This window comes from Geotrypetes seraphini, chromosome 2 (assembly GCF_902459505.1).
Source record: "Geotrypetes seraphini chromosome 2, aGeoSer1.1, whole genome shotgun sequence".
Taxonomy (NCBI): domain Eukaryota; kingdom Metazoa; phylum Chordata; class Amphibia; order Gymnophiona; family Dermophiidae; genus Geotrypetes; species Geotrypetes seraphini.
In genome coordinates this window covers 366045017-366070145 of record NC_047085.1, presented here as the reverse complement: position 1 = coordinate 366070145, position 25129 = coordinate 366045017, and the positions used below count along the sequence as shown (strand labels likewise).

Sequence of the window (25129 nt, the reverse complement as noted above, 5' to 3'; positions counted from 1 at the left end):
GGTTGTACCGGAGCCGAAGTCTGCACCGATTGATGCTGAGCTCTCGGCTCCGGCGCAAGGACTGGCATCGATGCCGATGAGGTGGAGTGAATCGGTACCGAGGGAGTGGATACCGACAATACAGGTTGCTCCACTATCGGTACCGGCTCAGTGCGGACCGGCACCGGAAGGTTCGGTGCCAGGATAGTTGGAAGGAGCTGTTGCAATTGCTGCTTGAGCTGTGCCTGGAGAATGGCCGTAATACAGTCATCAAGGGATGGCACCGGTACCGCTTTTTTCTTCTGCGGTACCTGCGGTGCCGCTCGACGCCCCGGAGATGAGGAGCCCGATGTCGAGGGACTCACCTCAATAGGGGCGGAGCGCTTCCGCTGGCGCCTCACAGTCGGCAGGATTGGACTCACTGCACTTGAGACCGGAGGACGTTCCAGCGGGGAAGGCTTCTTAGCCGGCTTACCTGCATGTTGGGACGCCGGCGCGGAATCTCGCGGCGTCGAAGAAGAGGGTGCCGACTGAACCGGTGCCGAAGTTGGAGTCGATGGCACGGGATCGGACATCTCGGCGCCGAACAGTAATCGCTGTTGTATTTGGCGATTTTTTAATGTTCTCTTTTTTAGTGTGGCACAGCGGGTGCAGGTGGAGGCCTGATGCTCAGGACCCAAACACTGTAAGCACCAGTTGTGTGGGTCCGTGAGAGATATGGGCCGAGCACACCGCTGGCACTTTTTAAAACCTGGCTGAGGGGGCATGAACGTGAAGACCGCTTCAGCCAAATCGAAGGCCGAGGCTTCGATGGTGGCAGAAGGCCCCGCAGGGGAAAAGCCAAATTGAATGAAAAAACCAAAGATTTTTTTTTTTTTTTTTTACAAAAATGAAAGAAAAAGAAAGAGGCAAAAGCCAAAAGGGTTTACGCGAGCGGGAAGGCAAGTTCAAAAAAATTTTCAACAGCCGTTGAAAAAACGCGTCTTCTTAGCTCCACGGAAACTAAGAAACTGGGGACCGCGCGCCTCTGTCGGGCGGGAAGGCACTCGCGCGTGCGCGGTGCGGCATGCCAGAACTTTCCAAGTTCTTAGAGTGCAATCACTCTAAAATTGTCCGTACCGGGGCTCCGTCGGTGCCGTCACCCATCAGTCAAGAATAGCTGCCTGCTTGTCCTGGGATAAAGCCTTTTCTACTCCTAAAAAGTTTCCCCAAACACAGTACTTTCCATTACAGGTTTTCTCTCTCACTATGCTTCTAACACAGGGACTCAATGTCCTCTCTAGAATGTGATTCACCCTTGTTACTTCTACCAGTATATTCCAAGTGGTCTCCTTTCCAAATACTAACCAGGGCTAATCCTGCTTAGCACTGGAGATCTGCTCCTTAGTCAGGGCTTTCTGCTTCCTGGAACTCTATGATATAACCCTTAGCTTTCTTGGTCTGCCTGTTCTAGCAGTTTCTTATAGCCCAATAAGAATACCTTTCATTTTCTGTGAGCCCTCTCACTTTATAAAAAACAAGTTTATATTACCTTTCTTTTCCTGAATGCAAACCCTTTTTTTTCTGGGTCTGCATCTTCTTTCCAGTCGACCCCTGCACAGGGCAGCATACTTTACATCCCCTAAAGGGACTCAAAAATACTCTTCAATCTTGTAAGAAAACTCACTGACACTAAACCTTTCCTAGCTACTCAAAGTAACCAATCTCCTTCAGCCCACCAATTAGCAGACTACTTCAAGCACAAAATCACCAATATCAGAACCACCTTCAACAATTCATCAACCATCCTCGATGAGATTATAATACCGCCAACAACAGATGAAGCCTTAGTAGCAGACAGAACGTGGACTAACTTCCCTAAAGTACAATGGAACGACATGATCCGACTCTACAACAAATACAGTAAAACATCATGTGACCTGAACAACTGCCCATCGTACCTGCTAACAACCGCATCCATCAAGTTCAAAGCCAACCTCATGAACTGGTTACAATCCACACTCACAGATGGTCAGTTCCCACCAGAACTAGGCGAGATTATTATCACCCCCATACCGAAAGACCTCAAAGCCCCAAACAATAACCCAGCCAACTACAGACCCATAGCTTCAATCCCATTATATGTCAAAATACTAGAAGGTCTTGTAGCACAATACCTCTCCAACTACCTAGAAGACCACAACATACTACATACATCACAATCAGGATTCAGAAAAAACCACAGCACAGAGACACTGCTTGTATCTCTAATGGATATAGCCCGACAACACCTCAGTAAAGGAAACATGATACTAATCATCCAACTAGATCTCTCAGCAGCATTCGACCTAGTTGATCACTCCATACTACTCCAGATACTAGACACCATAGGGATCTCAGGTATGGTACTGAACTGGTTTCAAGGATTCCTTAAAACTAGAACATATAAAGTAAAGACAAAAGATCTCATATCGGACCCTTGGTCAAACCCCTGCGGATTACCGCAAGGATCTCCATTATCACCCATACTTTTCAACCTCTTCGTATCCTCACTGGGCACCACCCTAGACACCCTAAATATAGTATCATTCAGCTACGCAGACGACATAACAATCCTTCTCCCCTTCAATATTCAAGACCCCAATTCATCAGGACAACTGAAAATAACATTGGAAACGGTAGAAACATGGATGACGAACCATAAACTGAAATTGAACACGGATAAAACCAAATTCCTTCTGCTAGAAAAAGACAAAGAACCAACCTTAACTGAATTGGTGGCAAATGCAATCAAATACCCAATACAGCCCGCGCTCAAAATTCTGGGAGTAACGATAGACAGGAGCTGCACAATGCAGATTCATATGAACAAAACTATCCAAAAAGCTTTCTACACCATGCGCAACCTGCGGAAAATAAGAAAATTCTTTGACAAAGTACATTACAGGATCATAGTCCAATCACTTGTGCTAGGTCTTGTAGACTACTGCAATAGCCTTTATCTACCATGCCCCACTTACATGATCAAACAATTACAGACAGTACAGAACACAGCTCTCAGACTCATCTATTCGCTAGGAAAATATGATCATATCACTAATGCCTATCTCGACTCGCACTGGCTACCGATACGAGCAAGAACCCAATTCAAACTATACTGTCTATTATTCAAAGCACGGAACAGCACCTCTCTACCTAAACAGCCGCCTAAACCGAAACCTCTCATCCAGAGTATGGAGAACCCAGATCCCATTCACCTACCCCCCACTCAAAGGCACAAGACGCAAAAAACTTTATGACAACCTACTTGCTTCACAGGCCGCGAAAATTGACCCCACCATATCCAAGTTGCTGATCACAACTACTGACTATAAAGCGTTTCAAAAAGATATCAAAGCCATTCTATTCAAAAAACACATCCCAACAATATAATCTACCATCATCCTCTCACCCTTCGCAACCTCCTGCAATTCCTCTCCACAGGCAACATCTAATCTAGTCGCAATGGTCGATAAATCAATTCTTATCTGGAAACACTGTTTCCTCCAAATATCTCAAAACGTCAGATATAACAACTTAAAAACAGATTCGTGCTTTTCTATAATATAAAGTTATGCTATGTAAAATAATGTAATGTAAGTTATGCAAGTACTGGAAAGATAATGTAAAGTAATGCAAAGTAAGTCCACGTAAGTTATGTAAAGTTAATGCAAGTTATGCAAGTACGTAAAGATAATGTAAAGTAATGCAAAGTAATTCCACGTAAAGTTTTGTAAAGTTATGTACGAAAAGTTATGTAAAGTTAGCTATGCAAAGTTTGTAAAGTAATGTAAAGAATTGTATTGTCATCGCCTGGAAATGACCAGCCATCTTCTAATGTAATCCGCTTAGAACCGCAAGGCACAAGCGGAATAGAAATCACTAATGTAATGTAATGTAATTAATCAAATTTCACTTACGTAGAAAGAAGTCTTTCTTGTTTTGAGGTGGTCATCTCTTCTTTTCCCAAGGCCAGCCTTTCCTTTTGCAGTCTTCCCCTTATCAGAGCAATTGCTCACCTCTCAAAAGAGCTACCCAAAATGTCTTTTACTTTCTAAGTGCCTCCCTCTACATATGGCTCTCACTTCCCTCATCCCAAAAGGCTTGACTGACTTTAGAATCTCCTTCTTCCTCTGGGATGATCAGCCTAAAGCTCCAAAGGAAGTCTATTTCCAGCCTTCTGCTTGCAAGCTAAGCATTCATAAACTGGGCTCTGCTCTCTCCATTTGCAAGATTCTACCGGTATTATTATTATTACAATTCTTGATATACATAACATAGCCACTATGTGGCGTCTATGCGGTTTACAACCAGGTAATTTTATCAGGTACTCCAAGTGTTTTCCCTATCTTTCACAGCAGGCTCACAATCTAGCTATGGTACCTGAAGCAATGGAAAGGACTTGCCCAGGATCACAAGTAGTGGCACTGGGATCAAATCTGCAACTTGAGGGTGCTGAGGCAGCAGTTCTAACCACTAGACCACTCCTCCACTAACATATAGCCTGCTCCCTTGAAAAGACAGACAGTCATGCCCCTTATCTTGGGAGTTAATGAGGCTATCAGCTCACCTGTAGAGGAAGAGGGCTGGATCTACCTTTCCCAGAAGCCTTGATTTCTGCCTTAGGCAATCTGCTGAGGTAAACCACAAGTGTATGCTTCCTCTTTCCTCTCCAAGGATTGTTGGTACTGAGGAAGTTATGGACATTACAGAATAAAAGACTTCTAAGACAAGGTTTCCCAACCTGTAGACTTCGAGTCCAAATAGCATTGCATTTGGAGTAGCAACCTGGCCCAGAAGTATACAGGCACATCATTATGGTGTTGCAAACATCACTGCAGCTGTGACCTCATCCCCCCCAAAAAAGTTTGGAAAGCACTGTTTTAAAAACTGTGAATCGGCAAAACCACTAGTATGGGCTGAGCTGCTTAAATCAAGGCTCATTTGCCTTTCTCCTGGGAACGGCTCCTCTTCAGAGAAAGCAGTACATTTACCCCAAATGACCTGCAGCGATTTGAGCCTGCTTGTTCTACAGATACATTTTCCAGCCAACACACTCATAATTTTGAAAATCACTTAGATTGTTGCCGCCCCAACCTATGTTCACCCATGGGAATGCCTCCAAACAATGCAGATTTAATTATACTTGCAAAGAATGTGCACATTTTTACTCATACTGAAATTGGGCAATTGTCAAACAGCATATTTCTTCACTGAAACTGTTTTCTCCATGGAAATGATTTTGAAAATTGTCATTTTAGGTGTCTACTTACTAGCTTCAAGCAAAATTATATTATTTCAGGACCAAAAAAGTTCATTATGACATGACAGTATATTGAATTAAGTCAATGGCTTTCTTTTCATGGCAGGCTTTGACTTTATCAGTAGATTCCAAAGAATAATCAATTACCTTTCACGCCACCAAATGGACCGTGAGTCATGTTGCACGCTATTCGCTGGAGATTGTGTTCATACATAAGTTTAATCTGATATTGGTTCCCGTGTTCCACATTACCCAGTGTTCCTACAGATAGAAACCAAAGTAAGCATTAAAACTTTGCAGTGTCTTATCTTCACCTGCAAAACTGAACACCGTGACCAAGCACACTTTTGCACTTTACCATGAGCACCTCGACGTCTATGATTCACTTAACCAGGAATGCTAACCAGCAGTTTGTCACATGAGGAAAAAAAATTACAGATTCTCTTGAAGAAAAAAAGCTTTTTCTAATACTAATCAAAAAAATATTGGCAAATATGATGTCCCAGTAAGATCTGAGACAAAACTTGTTGATTTTGAGACTTCAGCCAATTTTCAGGCAGGATTTCTTTTTTCCACCAGTGAAGGAATAGCAACAGGTACACAATAGAGGTTTTACCAGTTTCCTTTGGATTATCAGGCAGAGAGCTTTTAGTTAATCAGAACAAGACTAGGTGCTACAGATAGCTGAACTTCTTTCATCTAATCAGTGATAGCCATTTAATTTGACTAAGTGGACTGCAATTTGGCTAGCTGACTGCCAAGAGACCACATGTTGCATCTTATAAGGTATAGGTAAAATTTGTCCCATCACTGGGTATTCTTAGTTGAGCCCTATCAGAAATGCCTTCTAGCAGTGTTTAAGAAGGAAACAGCATTAATAAAACAAAAAAATCAGAAAATGGAAAAAAAAGAGCATTTAAGATAAATACTCATATACCATTCAATTGCATAATGAAATAGTTAACAGCATCCCACATTTTCTTAACACTGATTTTTTTCACAAAAAAACATCAGCTTTGTAGAAGTTTGCTCTTTACTGTGAACTGGAGTTAAGTAGTGCAGATGAACCCCTCAAAAGAAAATGTGATTTTACAACTATAGAGATACTTTTATAACAAGACTAGTCTTTAAGCCCGTTACATTAACGGGTGCTAGAATATATGTCTGTCTGTCTCTCTCTCTCTCTCCTTGGCTCCCTTTTTCTGTCTGTCTCCCTCCCTCCTGCTGTCTGTCTGTCTGTCATTCTTTGCCTCCATTTCCCTGTGCAGCAGCATTTCCACCCCACTTCCCTGTGGAGCAACAACAACAACAGCAACAGCATTTCCCTCCCCCCCCCCCCCCAACTTCCCTGTGCAGCAGCAGCAGTATTTGCCTTCCCCTCCAAGTCCCTGTGCAGCAGTTGCAGCATTTCCCCCACCCCTTCTCTTATCGCGATCTGGCCTGCTCCGTTCGGCCCCTCCCCCGAGTTGTGTCCTGCTGCGATCTGGCTGCTCCGTTCGGCTCCTCTCCCTTCCCTTCCCATGGTCTAGCCTGCTCCATGGTCCCCTCCCTTCCCTTATAGCGTTCCCCACAGGCAGGCAGGCCCAGCTTCTTCCTTGCGGCTCGAGTCCTCTTCTTTGTCGGCCACCCCTTCCCTTCATGTCCGTCTGTCTGGGTATTTTTTTTCTTTGTCTCTCTCTCCTTGCATGCTGCCTGTCTGTCATTTTTTCTGTCTGTGAATCTCCCTGTGCCTCCTTCCTATGTCCTTAGTGCCCCTTCCTATGTCCATAGTGGCCCTTTCTATGTCCTTAGTGCCCCCAGTGCCTCATTCCTCCCCCCTCCGATGCCAGCCTGCCTTCCATTGAAATCCCCCCACTCTCTCCATTGCCTCCCATCCCCCTTCCATTGAAACCCCCCATGCCAGCCTGCCTCCCATCCCCCTGAGCAGCATATTTCCATGGAAACCCCCCCCCCACGATGCCTTCCTGCGTGCCTGCCTTCCATTGAACCCCCCACCCCCCCTCCAATGTCAGCCTGCCTGCCTCCCATCCCCCTTCCACCGAAACCCCCCCCCCATGCCAGTCTGCCTGCCTGCCTCCCATCCCCCTGAGTAGCATGTTTCCATGGAACCCCCCCATGCCATCCTGGCTGTCTGCCTTCCATTGAACCTCCCACCCCCCTTCCGATGCCAGCCTGCCTGCCTCCCATTCCCCTTCCACTGAAACCTCCCCCACCCCGATGCCTGCCTGACTCCCCCCACCCCCCTCCCCCGCCGACCCTACCCGGCACAACTGAAACCCCCGTTGACCCTCCCACCGCTACAGGGCTGACAAACCCGGCAGGAGCAGCAGCGTCCCAGGCACACTAAACGTTGATTCGGGTCTTCTACTGGCCTAAGGGACGCGGCAGAGGAAATTAGGCCAGTAGAAGACCCGAAGCAGCGTTTAGTGTGCCTGGGACGCTGCTGCTCCTGCCAGGTTTATCAGCCCTGTAGCGGTGGGAGGGTCAACGGGTGTTTCAGTTGTGCCGGGCAGGGTCATCGGGGGGGGGGGGGGGGGTGAGTCGCGACGTGTTAGTGTTTAGCCAGGTGTGGCTGGTGACAGGAGCCACGGCGGCACCTTTAAACAGAAAAAATAACTCTGGCAAGGGAGCCGGCCAACTGGCAGTTCAATTCTGAGCTTCGGTCTGGTCTGGCCTGCTTCCTGCTCGCCTTGCCGTATTTTTTTTTTCTTAGTTGAAAGACGCGGCGGTGGCTCCTCTCGTGATCCCCACCTGTGTCGGAAGTCCGACGCAGGCGGGGATCGTGAGAGGAGCCACCGCTGCGTCTTTCAACTAAAAAATGCAATAGGGCAAGGAGCAGCAGGGAGCAGGTCAGACCGAAAAACAGAACCCTAAGCCACGCATGCGCACTGCTACCTGCAGGTCGCTACAGCTCACGGAAAATGGACGCACACAGAGGAAGTGCGCATGCGCGGCTTAGCATTTTATTATATTAGATATCTAGACAGGAAAAATACATAAGCACTTATTGTATGTGATCTTACAAAATAGCCTAGTTGTGCAAAATTACATCTGCTCCAGAGAGTAAGAATTAGGGTATATGCATATTTTATAATAAATTCAATGTGGCAAACTTGCTGAAAACACTACTATAAGTACTAACATTGAAAAGTAGCAGTTTGCATAATTGCTGCTGTACTAGAAAGAGCAGAATATTCAAAATTATTAATTAAACGAGCCTCAGATCATTGAAATCACTTCTACCATCAAAAGCTTAGTTCAGCTCATATCACTATCACTGGTTCCTCTTAAAGGCCTAGATGCACAAAAGTCAGTGGGTATTATCAACTGAATCACTGCTGGCCGATTCCCCAACAGTGATCGATGCACAAACAAGTTTGCATGCAAATGATTTGCATGGAGGTGCAAATCATGTGCAAGCAAACACAAGCGATTCAATCGCTCAGTGAGTGATTGACACATTCGCAAAACCCTAGCAGCAGTGACAGGAAAGCAGCCTCCTTCTGCTAAGGCTTCTGGTTTTGTTTTTTAATGGCACAGATATGCTGTGTTAAACACAACCCGTCCTAAAAAAAAAACAAAAAACCCGAGCCATTCCCTCCCATTCTGCGCCAGCACCCTGAGCCACCGTCCCCACACATACACCCTGACCTGCCGTCTACATCCCCACCGACCCGCCGACCCACGGCAAAATGGCAGGACAGATGCCTACTCCCTCCTGCCACTCATTACCTCCCACCCATCCCCACCCACAATAAAGGAAGGAGGGATGCCCACTCCCTCCTGCCACGAAGGCGCCCGCTCCCTCCCCCCCAAAAAAAGGTAGGAGGGATGCCTACTCCCTCCTGCCATGAATGCGCCCACTCCACCTCCAGGCCCCCCTGCCCCTAACCTTAAAAATTGGGAGGTACTGAAAACACCTCCTGCTCCTCCTCCCTTGACACTGGGCCTTAGGCCCCTCCCCAGTGCATCATGTGATGCACAGGGAAGGGTCTAAGGTCCTGTTTGTCAGGCACCTCAGGCCCGTCCCTTGGGAGGAGCCTGAGGTGTCTAAGCTAATCAGGGCCTTAGGCGCCTCCCCGTGCATCACATGATGCACTGGGGAGAGGCCTAAGGCCCAGTGTCAAGGTAGGAGGAGCAGAAGTGTTTTCAGTACCTCCTGCTCCCAACTTTTAAGGTAAGGGGCAGGGAGGCCTGGAGGGGGAGTGGATGCCTTCATGGCAGGAGAGAGTAGGCATTCCGCCAGCCTTTTTTCTGAGGGGGGGTAGAGTGGGCGCCTTCGTGGTAGGAGGGAGTGGGCATCCCTCCTGCCATTTTTTCAGGCGTTGGGGAAGGAGTTCTTTCGAGGCAGGAGGGAGTAGGTATCCCTCCTGCATTTGTTTCAGGGAGAGAAGGTCTATCATGGCTGGAGGGAGTGGGCATCCCTCCTGCCATTTGTTTTAGGTTTGGGGGAGGTCACAACATTTGTCGGGGGGGGGTGGAGCCTTATGTTTAGGTAGGGCTACATATGCCAAGTCTATGGCAGAGATTCCAAGTTATCCAGTTCTAGGAGGGAGATTTTAGGCCAGTCTTGGATTTCTACCAATCTTATTCTGATGCATTATGGGTCTTGCAGCACTGATTTCAATGGATACAATTAGATAATACAAATACTATGCTGCTTTCAGATATAAGTTTAAAATCAAGGCTGGCCTGGAACTGGGTAACTTGGCAGCTGTGATATGGCTGGTGTAAGATGGCAATCTGATCACTTCATGCGCTGAGTGTAAATTATAATATTCTACAAATTATGCATATAAGTGGGAGTTATGCCTATGGCCCACCCATGCTCCACCCACTTGTATACACCCACCCCCTTGAATTTATGTGCCATAACACTCTACTTGTGAAGTGTATTTGGGCGCATAAATAGTGGTAATTTGTGCAGATATGTCTGTAACATTTATATTGTCGGTCTTGGTGGGGATTCTCAACAAAAATATTGTACAGTATTATACTGAGATAGATAAGAGGCTGATTACCTGAGACTGCATATACACTGAGTTTTCGTGGGTGCAACACTGCCAGATGAAGCAATTCTGTTCCACTGTCAAATAAATAAAAGAATAAAATGCTGGAAATATCTGCTGCAACAGCAAATCTCAAAAATAACTACAAACAGCAAAACAACAGATATTGGTAGAGTCTATATATTAGATTTTATGTTAGAAAGATTAGCTAGAAATGCAGTGCAATGGAAGTCATTTTAAAAGCCTTGCAATAGCTTTTACAGGTACATATGGTAGATGGCAATTTTATTTATTTATAGGGATATATCACCTTTAAGAAAAGAATCATCCAAAGTGGTGTACAACAGGTATAGCTCAATATAGTGAAGATACACACCTGTACAAATATAATGGGCCTCTTAGCATTTAGTGCACAATAAATCAGTTAGCACCCTTTGAAGAATTTCCCCCTGTAGTGTTTGCAGGCCTGAAAGGGCCCAAGGCCTATAAGTCCAAGAACAGCATTGAACAATTTCATGGCTTGTTTGTCTCTTTTGACTGACTTATGGCTTTAGCCAGTTCCACCTGAGTTCTTGTCAGTATTACTGGTATCTGTTGATTGTTGTGCAAAAAAACCAGATATCCTCTCTGACGGTATTTGAACCTTTGTATAGTAATAACAACAGAGTTTTGGACATGTGCTATCCTGTATATGTTTGAGGGATAAACATTGCACTCTATAAAAACAGCCATTCTAAGTTGTTAAGATCGTAGCTCATCCACGGAGTGAACACTTGCTTTGTCCAGAAGCCCCTCCCGTGGAAATGGCTACTAGTCTGACCATTCAAGGGCTACCTGGTTTGTGAGAGACTAAAGAACATAATAGCAGCCTTACTGGGTCAGATCAAAGGTCCATCAAACCCAGTAGCCTGTTCTCATTGTGGCCAATCCAGGTGATGTATCTTTTCTTTTCTTTACTAATAAATATTAAATGTAGTTTTAATAGAAGTTGGTGTGTGTAGTTTTAATAGAAGTTGGTGGGTTGTCAAAAGTTTTGCACTAGCCTGTTGTACTGTACAGTTAGGCAGAACACCCCCTAAGTGGCAAAAAAAACTACATTCTTTAGCACCTCTCTAGACCGGCATAGCTCACCATGACCTGCAGCTGGAGACTGAGACAAAACTTTTGGCTGTAATACAAGTAGCTGTGCTTCCCTCTAATATAATCAGTTTGTTCTTATTCTCCAGCAGGTGTTGCCAGTCTTCCCTTTGGTAGTGTAGGGCTGTTGGAAATTGTTTAGTGGCCTTCTTGTCCCCATTTGGTGCTGAACTGAGCTAGGGGGGGACCTTTTCGGGGGTCCATCCGACCTCAGGGGTGTCACACTTGATGGGTCACGAGTTGAGTCCCTACCCCCATTTCCTCCACTTCCACAAAATTTTGTAGAGGTGTCTCAGCTGTACGCCTTGCCACCGATACCGGCAGGGCATATGGCTTAGAGAGCCGGTGAAGTCTGTTCTGAAAAACAAAAAAAATTATGAGGCAGTGCTGGTCTGAAGGGAGCCTCTGTTCCCTGTAATTGTATTTTTATTCTTAACCAGCACCTTTCTTTCAGCTAGGTCGCGTATTGCGTAATGAGCACTTTTAAAAGGAAAAAGTGCTCATTGTGCTCCAGTCGCAAGGTAGCTACGGCCAGCCTATGCTCACAGTGTGTAGGCTGCCACAAAGGAGAATCCTCGTCGGCTTCAGGTGCTGGCGAGAAGGGTTCCTCTTCATGAGTATCTCAAGCGTCGGCAGCTGAGAATCCCGGGCAGGGATTTCCCCTGTTGCCCATGCAGGGATTTCCTCAGCTGCCGACAGTCAGGGAAATAAGGTTTCCCTTACTACCAAAGCTGCTGAGGACTCCCTTACAGCTGCTTCTGGCTTGCCTGCTTTAGCGGGTGGAGTGGTTCAGGCTTCTCAGCCGCTACAGGCCTCGGGGCTTTGCTCCGATTTTGGCGGGAAGCGCCTCCATTTTGTCTGAAGCCTCAGGTGACTTTCCCCCTTTGTTGGAAAGACAGGGGCAGGTTTCTGCTGGGTCCACTGCTTTGGCAGTGAGTACCATTGGGCTGCCAGGGGTTTTTTCTCTTGATTTTGTTTTAGTCCAAGGAGTGAATTCCAAAGTTTTACACCCACTATGGAAAACATGGAATCTCTCATTTTCTGTGTTTGGTGGAAGACAGTCTGATGAATTTTAGAAATTACTTTACGCTGGACTCAAAATGCAATTGGTAACCAATGCAATTTCTTGAAAACAGGTATAATATAGGCTGTTCTTTCAATACTCATAGCCAACCTTGCTACTGCATTTTGTACTAACTGTAATGCCTTGCTTCTAGTTTTAGAAACACTGAGGTGAAGATCATTACAGTAGTCCAATCGTGATAATACCATCCTTTGTATAACAGTTCTGAAATCAAAAAGAAACTAGCAATCTCAAATAGTAAAACATGTGAAGTTGACCAAAATATGTATTTTACAGTCTTAACAATCTGCCTTTCATAGTCAAACCTGGGTCCAATACAACTCCTAGCATTGTCATTTCTTTCTTCACTGGTAATGGCATTTATTGTATCAGGCCATTTTTCTTCTCTAAACATCACTTCTGGTTTTCCCACATTCAAGCACAGACTATGGGGGTCACTCATCCATTCTTCTGTCCTAAACCTACATTGATCCAAAAACAACGGCAAATCATTTCCCCCATTTATCTACTGGGGAAAAAAAAACAAAATATTATCAGCATACTGTCAATAACACCTGTTACAGGTAAGTATCTTTACTTTCTCCAAGGACAAGCAGGCATAATATTCTTCCATGTGAGATGCCCAAGCTGTCAAGATCATGCCTCTAGAAGAGGTTAAACAGGAGCCTGGTGAAATCCAAAGGGTTGGAGGAAAAGTTGGCATTTCGGAAGAGAATACATTTTGCAGAACTGCTTGCCCAAACTGAGGGAAGGCAGGAAAGGGGAATATATAATAGAGATGTTTAAATATCTACATAGCATAAATGCGCAGAGTCTCTATTGAAAGGAAGCTCTAGAATGAGGGGGCATAGGATGAAGGTGAAAGGAAACAGATTCTAAAGTAACCTCAGAAAATACTTTTCTCACAAAAAGGGTGGTGAATGCTTGAAATGGCATCCTGGTGGAGACAAAAAGTATATCTAAACTCAAGAAAGCTTGGGACATTGGATCTCTAAGGGAGAGGAGGGAAAAATAGATGGAATGGTAAGGAATTAAAAGAGCCGTGCCAGTGCTGGATTCTATAAAAGACCATCAAGATAAGTGTTGTTGCCAATAACTGAATGTGTGAAGCATTTGGATTTAGTTGTGATAGACAGAGGGGACAGATGATTTAAATTTCAGGATTGGGATCTGAAATAACTGGGCATTATAAGAGATCCTATGATCTGACTGCTCAAATACATATGACATCCCCTCCGTTGAAAGTGTTTGAATAAGACAGATGATTAAGATAGATGGTTGACTCTGTCCCTTTTTCTGCGATACTACTAAAAAAAGACTAACATCTTAACATGTAAGAGGTAAGTGGTATAATGTAATGGTGCAATCTAGTACATGGACACGAGAACAAAGAGACATCTATAAAGCAAATGTACACCAGCACACCTATTAAAACATTTCCATTATGAAGCTAGTTTTAAATCCCCACAGACAGAAGAAGTTATACAATGCTCCCCTTGGGAAGTGACTGCTGTGCTGCAAGATCCCAAGCTAGTGTTTCTCCTAGTTACAGTAAACACAGCTTGGGTACTTACGAGACAAATTTTCCAACTTGCACTTCTAGCACTGGGTCCCGCAACTGCACCTCCAGGAGGAGGTCTTCAGCCTGCATTCCATCACGAGCTTTGACAGAATGAGGGGAGAAAACGCGGAGGAATCCCATGTAACTGCCCACAATTATTTTGTCTGTAAAACACAAAAACAGGTTACAAGATATTGTATATACAGTAAACTGCTGCAATTAGTTTACAGCACAGTGAGGAACCTGGTAAGAAAATCTTCAGTACACCTAACATGATTTTTTTTTTTTTTTCATTTTATTTTTCATTTCCATCGATTTTATCAAGCAGCTCACACTTGGAAAAAGAAATCCAGAAATGTGCATAATTTAGGTAACTACATAGAGCAAAAGGAGATTATGTACTTACCCTGTTAAGCTCTTTTCCAGTAGATAGGTGAGACATTTTAGACCAGGGGTGCCCAACACATCGATCGCGATCAACCAGTAGATCGCGAAGGCAGAGCGAGTCGATCGCAGAGCCCATCCCGGGCTCCGTGATAGACTCACGTTGCCTTCACGATCTACCAGGCCGATCAGTCTTCCTCTCCCCGACATCAATTCTGACATCAGAGCGGAAGTTCCAGGCCAGCCAATCACTGCCTGGCTGGTCCGGAACTTCCTCTCCGACATCAGAATTGATGTCGAGAAGAGGAATGCTGGTCGGCCCGACGCTTCTGGGTTGGGAAGCAGGGAGAGCTTGAGGCAGCGGTGGCTTGAGGGCCCAAGATGGTGGCGGCAGTGGCTTGGGAGAAGGCAGGGAGAAAGAAAGGGGGCAGGGAGACAGAAAGAAAGAAGGGAAACAGAAAGAAAGAAAGGGGGACAGGGAGACAGAAAGAAAGAAAGGGGGCATGGAGAGAGAAAGAAAGAAAGAGAGGCAGGGAGAAAGAAAGAAAGGGGAGTGGACAGGGAGAGAGGAAGAAAAAGTTGGGGGAGGGAATGAGGTCTGGAGGAGAGGAAGCATACAGTAGGCTGAAAGAAGGGAAGAAATATTGGATGCACAGTCAGAAGAAGAAAGTGCAACCAGAGACTCATGAAATCACCAGTCAAAAAGGTAGGAAAAATGAAAAAAAAACCTGAATATAAATGATAATTAACATTTTCTCTGCGTAGAGTATGCTTTGTGTTTTTTTTAAATTTTATTGTTGGTAGATCATTTTGACTTGGTCATTTTAAAAATAGCTCGCAAGCACAAAAAGTGTGGGCACCCCTGTTCTAGACAGTAGAGTTATTTCCCTTGAGCCACATGCTGCAGAAGGAATCCACTCAGGATTTTTCACTCTGCCTCTATAGTAGTTCCCTGAGCTGTTTAACTCCCTCTACAGTTAGTACCCAAGCACAAAGAGCCACCCAATACATGTGAAGTAGAGGCACCTATAGCAACAGGCTCAAACCAATTGTTCTGCTCAAGAATTCACTCATATTAAAGTTAAATGCCAAGACAGGCTTCAAAAGAGCTCAGAAACTATTCTCCAATAAATTAAAACATATATACAAATTATTCTCAGCCCTCAAGGGCTGACAAGCATCCAAGAATCAGCTTGGAGAAGCATAAACAGACTGAAAACTATAAGCAGGCTCAGTAAAGACAGGGCAGGAGTCTAGAATATCTTACCTATCTACAGGAAGAGAGCTTTCCAGGGTAGTACATAATCTCCTTTTCCAGTGCAATAGGTGAGACAATCTAGACAGAGGGGCATACTAAAGCAGTCCCCCCAAAAAGCTAGAGTGTGCTAGCTACGCTGACCATTAAGAGCAAGGACCCAAAGACAGAGTCCTGTCTTGCTGCCATGTCTACTCGATAGAACTTGGCAAACTTGTGAAAAGAAGATACGTTGCCGATCTGCAAATCTCCTCTGCGGAGACAGATCTAGCTTCAACCCAAGAAGAAGCTACACTTCTGGTAGAATGCACCTTGACGGAAACAGGAGACTGTTTCCCAGCAAGCAGGAAAGCTGATGAAATGGCCCTAAGGATCCATCTGGAAATCATGGCCTTGGAAGGCGGCGCATCCTGCTTAACTGAATGAGTCAGCACAAACAAATGGTCAGAGACACGAAACTCGTTGGTGACCTCCAAATAACGCAGAAGAACTCTGCGCACATTCAGTTTCTTCAACAGGCGGTCCTGCGACTTGGAACCTATTGGTTGAAAAGCAGGCAAACACACTTCCTGATTGACATGGAAAGCCAAAACTACCTTCAGCAAGAAGGAAGGAACCATCCAAAGGGAAACTCCTGTCTCTGAAATACGAAGGAAAGGATCCCTGGAAGACAAAGCCTGCAGTTCTGACACATGACGCACTGATATAATGGTGACCAGAAAAACAGCCTTGGTAAGGCTAGACAAGACTAAGTTAAGATCCCAGGAAGGGAACATAAGAATTGCCGCTGCGGCCCCTAGGTCAAAGACCAGTGCCCTAACTGAGACCAGCCCTACCTGCGTAAGTTCCGGTTCAGCAGGAACTTGTCTAACTTTGTCTTGAATCCCTGGGGGTGTTTTCCCCTTTAACAGCCTCCAGAAGAGCGTTCCAGTTTTCCACCACTCTCTGGGTAAAGAAGAACTTCCTTACGTTTGTACGGAATCTTTTAACTTCAGAGAGTGCCCTTTCGTTCTCCCTGTCTTGGAGAGGGTGAACAACCTGTCTTTATCTACTAAGTCTATTTCCTTCAGTATCCTGAATGTTTCGATCAATGTCCCCTCTCAGTCTCCTCTTTTCAACAGAGAAGAGGCCCTGTTTCTGTAATCTCTCGCTGTACAGCAATTCCTCCAGCCCCTTAACTATTTTAGTTGCCTTTCTCTGGACCCTTTCGAGTAGTACCGTGTTCTTCTTCATGTACGGTGACCAGTACTGGACGCAGTATTCCAGGTGAGGGCAAACCATGGCTCGGTACAGCAGCATGATAACCTTCTCCGATCTGTTCGTGATCTCCTTCTTAATCATTTCTAGCATCCTATTCGCCCTTTTCGCCGCCGCCATGAATTGCGCAAATGCCTTCATCGACCTGTCGACCACGTCTCTTTCCTGGGGGGTCTTGCCAAATAACACCCCAGACATCCTGTATTCGTGTATAAGATTTTTGCTACTGACATGCATCACCTTACACTTATCCACGTTGAACCTCATTTGCCATGTCGCAGCCCATTTGTCAAGCATGTTTATGTCACGTTGCAGATCTTCGCAATCCTGCGTTTTCACTACTCTGAATAACTTAGTAACGTCTGCAAATTTAATCCCCTCACTTGTCGTACCAATTTCCAGATTGTTTATAAATATGTTGAAGAGCACGAGTCCAAGCACCGAACCCTGCAGCTTTTTCAGTCCGAGTATTGTCCATTTACCCCCACTTTCTGTTTCCTATCCGCCAGCCAGTTTATAATCCACGTAAGTATTTCACCCTCAATCCCATGGCTCGCAATTTTTCGAAGTAGTTGTTCATGCTGAACCTTGTCGAACGCCTTCTGAAAATCCAGATATACAATGTCGGCTGGGTCACACTTGTCTATCTGCCTGTTTACTCCCTCGAAGAAGTGCAGCTAGTTCATCAAGAAAGATCTTCCTTTGCTGAAGCCGTGCTGGCTGGTTCTCATCAGATTGTGTCCATCATGGTGATCAATGATGCCGTCCTTTATCAGTGCCTCTACCATCTTTCCCGGTACCGAGGTCAGACTCACCAGTCTATAGTTTCCCAGATCTCTCCTTGAACCTTTCTTGAAGATCGGCGTAACATTCGCCACCTTCCAGTCTTCTGGCAGAGGGACACAAAGAGCCCCCTTCAAGAATCTAGAGATATTAGGATGAGACGCCAAGGATGACCAACGCTCCTGGGGATCTATAACAGGAGAGCCCAGCCATTTGGACCCGAAGAGAAGCCACGGTAAGACCTTTATCCAAACCAGCCTGATGAAAGGCGAGAATGAGCGAGATCAGAGCTGAAAAAGGGTCCACCTGCTCCTGGGCACACCAATGTTGGAAGACCTTCCATGCCTTAGCATAAGCCGATGCCGTCGACGACTTCTTAGGCTTCAGAAAAGTATCAACAACTAGGGCAAAATATCCCTTTTTCTCTAAGGCTATGTGCTCAAGAGCCATGCTGTAAGAGCAAAGTGACCCGGATCCTTCATGGATACTGGACCCTGCATGAAAAGGTCCAGATAGGCACTCAGCCAAAGGCTGAGACCTTTGATCAGCCTCATCAGATCTGCATACCATGGTCTGTGAAGCCAATCTAGAGTCACCAGAATGGCGAGGCCTGGATGAGCCACGATCCTCCGAATGACCCGGCCGATCATCAACCAAGGAGGAAAAACATACAGGAGAATCTCTGAAGGTCACAGTTATACCAGAGCGTCAAGCCCCTCACTTTCAGGTTCGGATCTTCGACTGAAGAAGTGATCCACTTTCTTGTTTCTTGTTGTGGCCATGAGGTCGAAGTGGGATCTCCCCCAGCGCCCCACTATCGCTTGGAACGCCTCTGGGACATGACCCACTCGCCGGGATTCAGAGTCTGTCTGCTGAGGAACTCTGTTTGAACGCTGTCTACTCCTGCTGCATGTGACGCCAGGATGGGCAGAGGTGCAACGCTGCAGCCGGCACCCTGCGAGACCCTGCAAAACCTTCTAAGGGCGTCTATCAGCCTGCGCTCGACCCCTGATTAACAGAAGGTGAGATCATCTCGGGGACGGCCCTGAGCTCCAGAGAAAACTATGCAGGCTGGCTAACAGAGGTATCGGCCTGTCAGCTAAAGATCAAAGTTTGTGAATTTTCAATCAGGCAGAGCTTTAAATTCACTCCAAGCACTAAAATACCCCAAAAGTGGATGAAATTACATTGAATTAAAAATAATAAAATGGGAAGAGCAGAACCAAAACATCTGCATACATGCGTGCAGAAGGAAAGAACTGAAGAGGGAGCTAAACAGTTCATTGAAGTACTATAGAAGCAGAATGAAAAATCCTGAGTGGATTCCTTCTGCAGCATGCAGCTAAAGGAAAATAACCCAACTGTCTAGAATGTAATGTAATGTAATGTAATTTATTTCTTATATACCGCTCCATCCGTTAGTCTCACCTATTGCACTGGAATAGGACATAATCAAGTACTCCATAAGAAAAATTAAAAAAAATCAACCACAGTACACAAGAGAAAAAAGGAGAGGACTATTAAAGAACAGGTAAAGGAAATTAAAAACAACAAATCTAGATAAAAAGCTAGGCACTATTTAAAAAGAATCAAGAACCTCTTCCCTTTTAGCTATACCCAATAATCTACCAACATACAAAATGAAACTGTAAAGAATCAAAATCTAACCTAATCTTTCATCTTATACGTCTTATATACCGAATCATCCCTAAAAAAATAGGGGTCGATACAGTTTACAAAAATATATACACACACAAAGATCATCATATTAAGAACCTATTCTAACAGAGAGGAAAATAGCAAGGTCTTTATTTTTTTATGCTTCTGGATGGATGTACAGCAATATATTGGACAGGGTGTGGGGGTTATTCTGCCTTATGGGAGTGGAATTCTCTCACACACTCCAGGGGCATGCACCTTGCTAAATAGGAAAATGCTACTTGTGGCTAAGATGGTGATAACCATAAGTTAGAAGACAGTACAGTACATTACATTATGCTTCTTATATTTATTCCACTAATACCTATGTAGTTCTAAGCAGATAACATTTTTTAAAAGGCTAGGTAAATCATCTAGGAATTTACCATTAAAAATAGTTGAATATATTTAGGACAAGTTAGATAGATGTTACAATAGTCTATTTATGACAGTATTAAGGCATGGACAAATGATTTCACTTTAACAGACTGGGATATTACATAAAATAGTAATTAAAGGGATGAGATAAACACATATGTGTTGGATAAATTAGCACACATTTGGTTCCTACTGGATTCCTGGATAAAACTGGACATGATTAAATATAGTTATACTTCATGGGGTAAATTCGATATATGGTGCCCAGAAAAAAATTGGCATGGAAAAAAATGCTTAGTGCTAACCAATCAACTCTGCCTAAAGTTAGGCCTGGTTTATAGAACAGCGCTTAGCAAAGGGACCTGCAATTAACTTTAAGTACAACCATTTACATCAGCTAAAATCTGGTGTGAATCTCCATGTCTAACTTAGGCACAGACTAGGCATATTCTATAACAGTGCACATAAATTTTTGGAACACCCATGCCCCTTTTCCGTTCCATGCACTAGAATTTAAACACACCTCTTTTTAGCACACTCCTAAAAAGATGTGCACATAAGATCTAATTAGTGCTAATAATTGCTTGTTAGTGGCCATTATCAGCACCGATTGGCTTGTTAAATAAGTTGCATGTGCAACTCAAAGCACCCTATACAGAATCCGGGGACATATGTATACATAAAATATGAATCTGGTTTACCCATTTTCCAGTTTCTATGGATCTTATCTTTGTTTGCACAGATGACATCGTTCTGCTCCACGGACTTAATCTGTTCTTCACGTTCTGCAATGGATTTCTACCATGAATCTCCAGGCAAACCATAAATAAAAAGGCAACAGATTTCTCATGGAAGGTTAACACCAACCAGAGGGAATATTCCAGAGGGGTCTTTTTCAAACAGAGTCTAGGACACTTTCCCTCCACAATTCAAATTTGTGACCAACAAACTTTCCTGCCAAATTCATGACTAACAGACTTTCCAGCTACAACAATCAAATTGCTTGAAAACTGTATAATCTCGTATATGAGAAATAAAAAGAACCATAATCTAGATTAATTCCAGCAAGGCATCCTTAAACGTAGAAAAATGAAGGCAGATAAAGACCATATTGGCTATCTAGTCTGCCTAACCATGTCATCTATTATTCCCTCCTCTCCCTTAGAGATCCAATTTACTTCTCAAGCTTTTGATGATTCCATAAAAGAACATATACATTCCTTAGATGTTGACATCCGTCAAATTAGTAGTACGTTTGTGACAAAAGTCTACACTAAAGAAATGGATAGGAAAACCTCTCTCAAATATGACAGCTGCCATCCAAGGAAACTAAAGGAGAGTTTACCATTCTCTCAAATGTTAAGAATTCGGAGGAATTGTACTGAGATAAAGGAATACAATAGACAATCAAGGACTTTACAAGAAAAGTTTTTCTCAAGGGGATACTAACAAAGCAAGACGTCATGCCAAATACATCAACAGGGACCTTCTATTAGATACTGGAAGAAACAATTCTTTAGAAGATGATGCAGAAACTTGTGTGTTAAGATATTTTTCTAACAGTAATAAGGTTGCACAGATTATTAGAAACAATTGGGAGATTATCAAACTTTATCCAATTTTTGAACAGAAGAACCTTAGGATAGCTTTTTCAAGAAATTCAAATTTAAAAGAGATTTTATGTCCTTCCACTATGAAATCTAAAGTAATATCTCATAATATAAAGGGTCATTTTAAGTGTCTATCTTGCAGTATTTGTGACATTACATTGCAAACGAAGATCTTTATTAACCCACAGAATAATAAACAGTACGTGTTAAGGCACTTCACTAATTGTAGAACTACTTTTATTATATACGTTATCATTTGCCCATGCAAATTATTGTATGTAGGCATGACCACACGAGACCTTAAAACAAGAATATCTGAACATAAATCAAATCTAGAATGTAATATAAGTTCTGAAGTCATAGTAGAATACTGCACTTTATTTAAACATGCTTTCAATGACTGCCGATGTTTAGCGATTGATCATGAACCCATGGTTCAACGCGGAGGAGACAGAGTTAAGACTTAAACAACGTGAGTTAAGATGGATCTATCTGCTCCTTCATTTTGAATAATATTATTAAATTGTTTGATCAATATTACTAAATCAGTTGGCTTTTTGCTCTATAGATGAACCTTTTGTGGTTCCTGAAATTGGCTCAGTTTTGGTGGCAGAAAGTAGATTGTGATCAAAAATACAAAGAGAAAACCAGCATTAGCAAGGGGCAGATCAACTGTGCACAAGCCTTGCCAGATACTTGAATGAGCAACAAGAACTGTTAAATCCTGGAGGCTTTCCTGGACACAATAAGATTCACAAGCAGATTTCTATAAATGGATGTAAGTGTAAGAAAAAGAAGAGTATGGACAATATGAAGGGAAATATACAATGGGGAAGGGAAATATGCATGGAAGATTGGATATGAGTGATTGGATTGCAAAAGAGGGAGGTATTAAAAGATGGTAGATGGGGGAGGAAGTGACAACACAGGGAAAGCTTGAAGCCATCGAAATACCCCTTTTGCAGCAGAATTGGAGCAGTCTTGACATCGTGATTTGAGCGGGCGATGGGTGGCCTGACCACTGATAGCATAAAAAAAAAAAAGAACTGACAGCGAAAAAGCAGTGCTCCACACCGAGCAGAGAAGTGCAGCCCATCCTGCACATGGCGTTGTTGCAGTGGAAAATGGCAACAGCAGAGTGATGCTGGGAACAATTGATCTGGAGCAAGAACCCATGACTTAGTGGGGGTTGAAGGAGTTACAAAGGCAGACAGACTTGTGTGAGTGAAGGAGGTGACGTCTGCAATTTCCTCAGTTAAGGAACAAATTTGTGAAATGGTCCAGGAGCTGAAATCCGGATTCAGTGGTTTGGAACTGGGGTAAACATTCATAGAAGGGGTTGCACTAGTCCAGTGGTCTCAAACACGCGGCCTGCGGGCCACATGCGGCTCTCCAGGTGCTATTTTGCGGCCTGCTGTCTGGACGCGATGATCAACTGCTCCCTTGCTGCAGTTGATTGTTCCGGTGAAAGCTGCGGCCGGCGGCGGCTCCTGGTGCCATCCACACCAGCATTTCTCTTCCCCCTTCCCTTGTGGAGCAGCAGTGTGCAGGCTCAGTCATCGTTCTGTTCAAAGCCGCGGGTGGCGGCTCCTCGCGCTATCCACTCCTGCATCGGAAGCCTCTCTGACGTCACAACATCAGAGGCTACAGACGCAGGCGCGGATCTCGCGAGGAGCCGCCACACGCGGCTTTGAACGGAACAATCGACTGAGCAAGGGAGCCAGCCAGACACGCTGCTGCTCCACAAGGAAGGGAACAGAAGGGGAGGGGAAAGAGAAATGCTTCTGCTGCATAGGAAAGGGGGACCCTAGGGAAATGCTGCTGCTGCTGCTGCACAGGGAAAGGGAGAGGGAGGGAAGGGGGAAGAGAAATGCCTCTCCTAAACAGGAAAGGGGGAAGGGAAATGCTAATGCTGCACCACAGGGAAAGGGAGGGGGAGGGAAAGGGGAAGAAAAATGCTTCTGCTGTACAGGAAAGGGGGAAGGGAAAAGCTGCTTCTGTTGCTGCTGCACCCAAATTGGGGAAAAAGAGGGAAGGAAGGAGAAGGAAGACAAGGGAGAGGAGAGGAACAAGAGGTGCCAAGTTCATGGGAGGGAGGGAAGGAAAGGAGATACCAGACCATGGAGAGGGAGGGAGAGATGCCAGGGCATGGGGGAGGGAAGGAGACAGATGCCAGATCAGGGGAAAGGAAGGAAGCGAGGGAGGGAGAGAAAGGAAGGAAAGAGATGTCAGACCATGGAAATAGGGATGGAAGAAGAGAGAGATAGAAGGGAAGGTAAACGTAGATTTTGAAAAGAAAGCAGAAAAATTTAATATTAAGTTAATGCCAAAGATGGATGCAACGCAGAAAGAGAAGATGGAGAGAAAAACAGTCAAAGGACAAGAAAGCCCTGGAAACATAGTTAAAAGCACAGAAAAATAAAGTCACCAGCCAACAAAGGTAGGGAAAATGATTTTATTTTCAATATAGTGATTGAAATGTGTCAGTTTTGAGAAAGAAAAGATATTAAACTTTAAATGTGAGGGCTGCAGAAAAAATAGAGTACTTGGAGGGCCACAGAAAAAATAGTTAATGTCTTATTAAAGAAATGACAATTTTGCATAAGATAAAACTCTTTATAGTTTATATATCTTTCCTTTTAACTGTTAAAGGAAATTTTTATAAACTATACAGAGCTTTACCTCATGCAAAGTTGTAATTTCTTTAATAAGACATTAACTATTTTTTCTGCGGCCCTCCAAGTACCTACAAATCCAAAATGTGGCCCCGCAAAGGGTTTGAGTTTGAGACCACTGCACTAGTCCAACTGAGAATTTAAGAGAGCATAAAGTAGGCTATGAAGTGCCTAAAGTCCAAGAACGAGCAAACTGAATGATTCTGGCAAAGAATATATAGTAGAAACCTGATTTTATTATCTTGTATACAGTATATGTGAATGGAACAAAAGTCGGGAAGATGAAGACGTAGAGGTCTGTGGCTTAGATAAAATTGTACTGATGTCTGCATGTTTCTTCAATTAGATCAGATACCTCGTCAACCTTGTCTCTGAACCAATTATCACCTTTACAAGGAACATTAAAAAAGCGTTCTGTCACTGAGTTCTCAAGATTAGACACATTAAGCTGCCCTGGAGCCACATGCGGCCCGTGGTCTGTACTAGTGCTGCCCATCCTTCGGCTTCCCCCTGGCCTCCCGCTCTTACCTTCAGATAATTATCACAGCTTGCAGAGAGGATTGCCAGTGCTATAGCGATCCTTGCAGGCTGCCGTCATCCTCAGCAGCATGCTCCCTCTGCCGCGATCCTGCCCCTGATGTCAGAGGAAGGGCGGGACCGTGGCACAGGGAATGTGCTGCGGAGGCCAATGGCAGCCTGCAAGGAACGCCACAGCACCAGCGATCCTCTCTGCAGGCTGCGGTAATTAGTGAAACTAAGACCGGGAGGCCAGGGAGGAAGCAGGAGGATGCTGCAAAGAAGGGGGGAACATGCAGGCCTTTGGGGGGGGAATTTATAAACTATAAAGAGCTTTACCTCATGCAAAATTATCACTTCTTTAATAAGACATTAACTAATTTTTCTGTGGCCCTCCAAATACCTACAAATCCTAAATGTGGCCCTGCAAAGGGTTTGAGTTTGAGACTACTGTACTAAGCCAAGACAAGTGACACATTGCCTCTGGGTGACAAATTTTCTAGAAATTCTTTGAAAGATGGC

The 25129-nt window shown here is 44.3% G+C and overlaps 1 protein-coding gene across 3 annotated transcripts in view; it reads right to left on the bottom strand.

The window, feature by feature from the left end:
- The window catches only part of BBS9 (Bardet-Biedl syndrome 9), a 434574-nt gene that overhangs the window by 393949 nt on the left and 15496 nt on the right, over positions 1-25129 (bottom strand). For all 3 annotated transcript variants that reach the window (XM_033930592.1, XM_033930593.1, XM_033930591.1), the window contains exons 3-5: positions 14065-14215; positions 10282-10346; positions 5408-5521 (exon numbers count right to left, since the gene is read on the bottom strand). In XM_033930592.1, coding sequence (XP_033786483.1) covers positions 5408-5521; positions 10282-10346; positions 14065-14215 — 330 coding nt within the window. The remainder of the gene's footprint in view (positions 1-5407; positions 5522-10281; positions 10347-14064; positions 14216-25129) is intronic.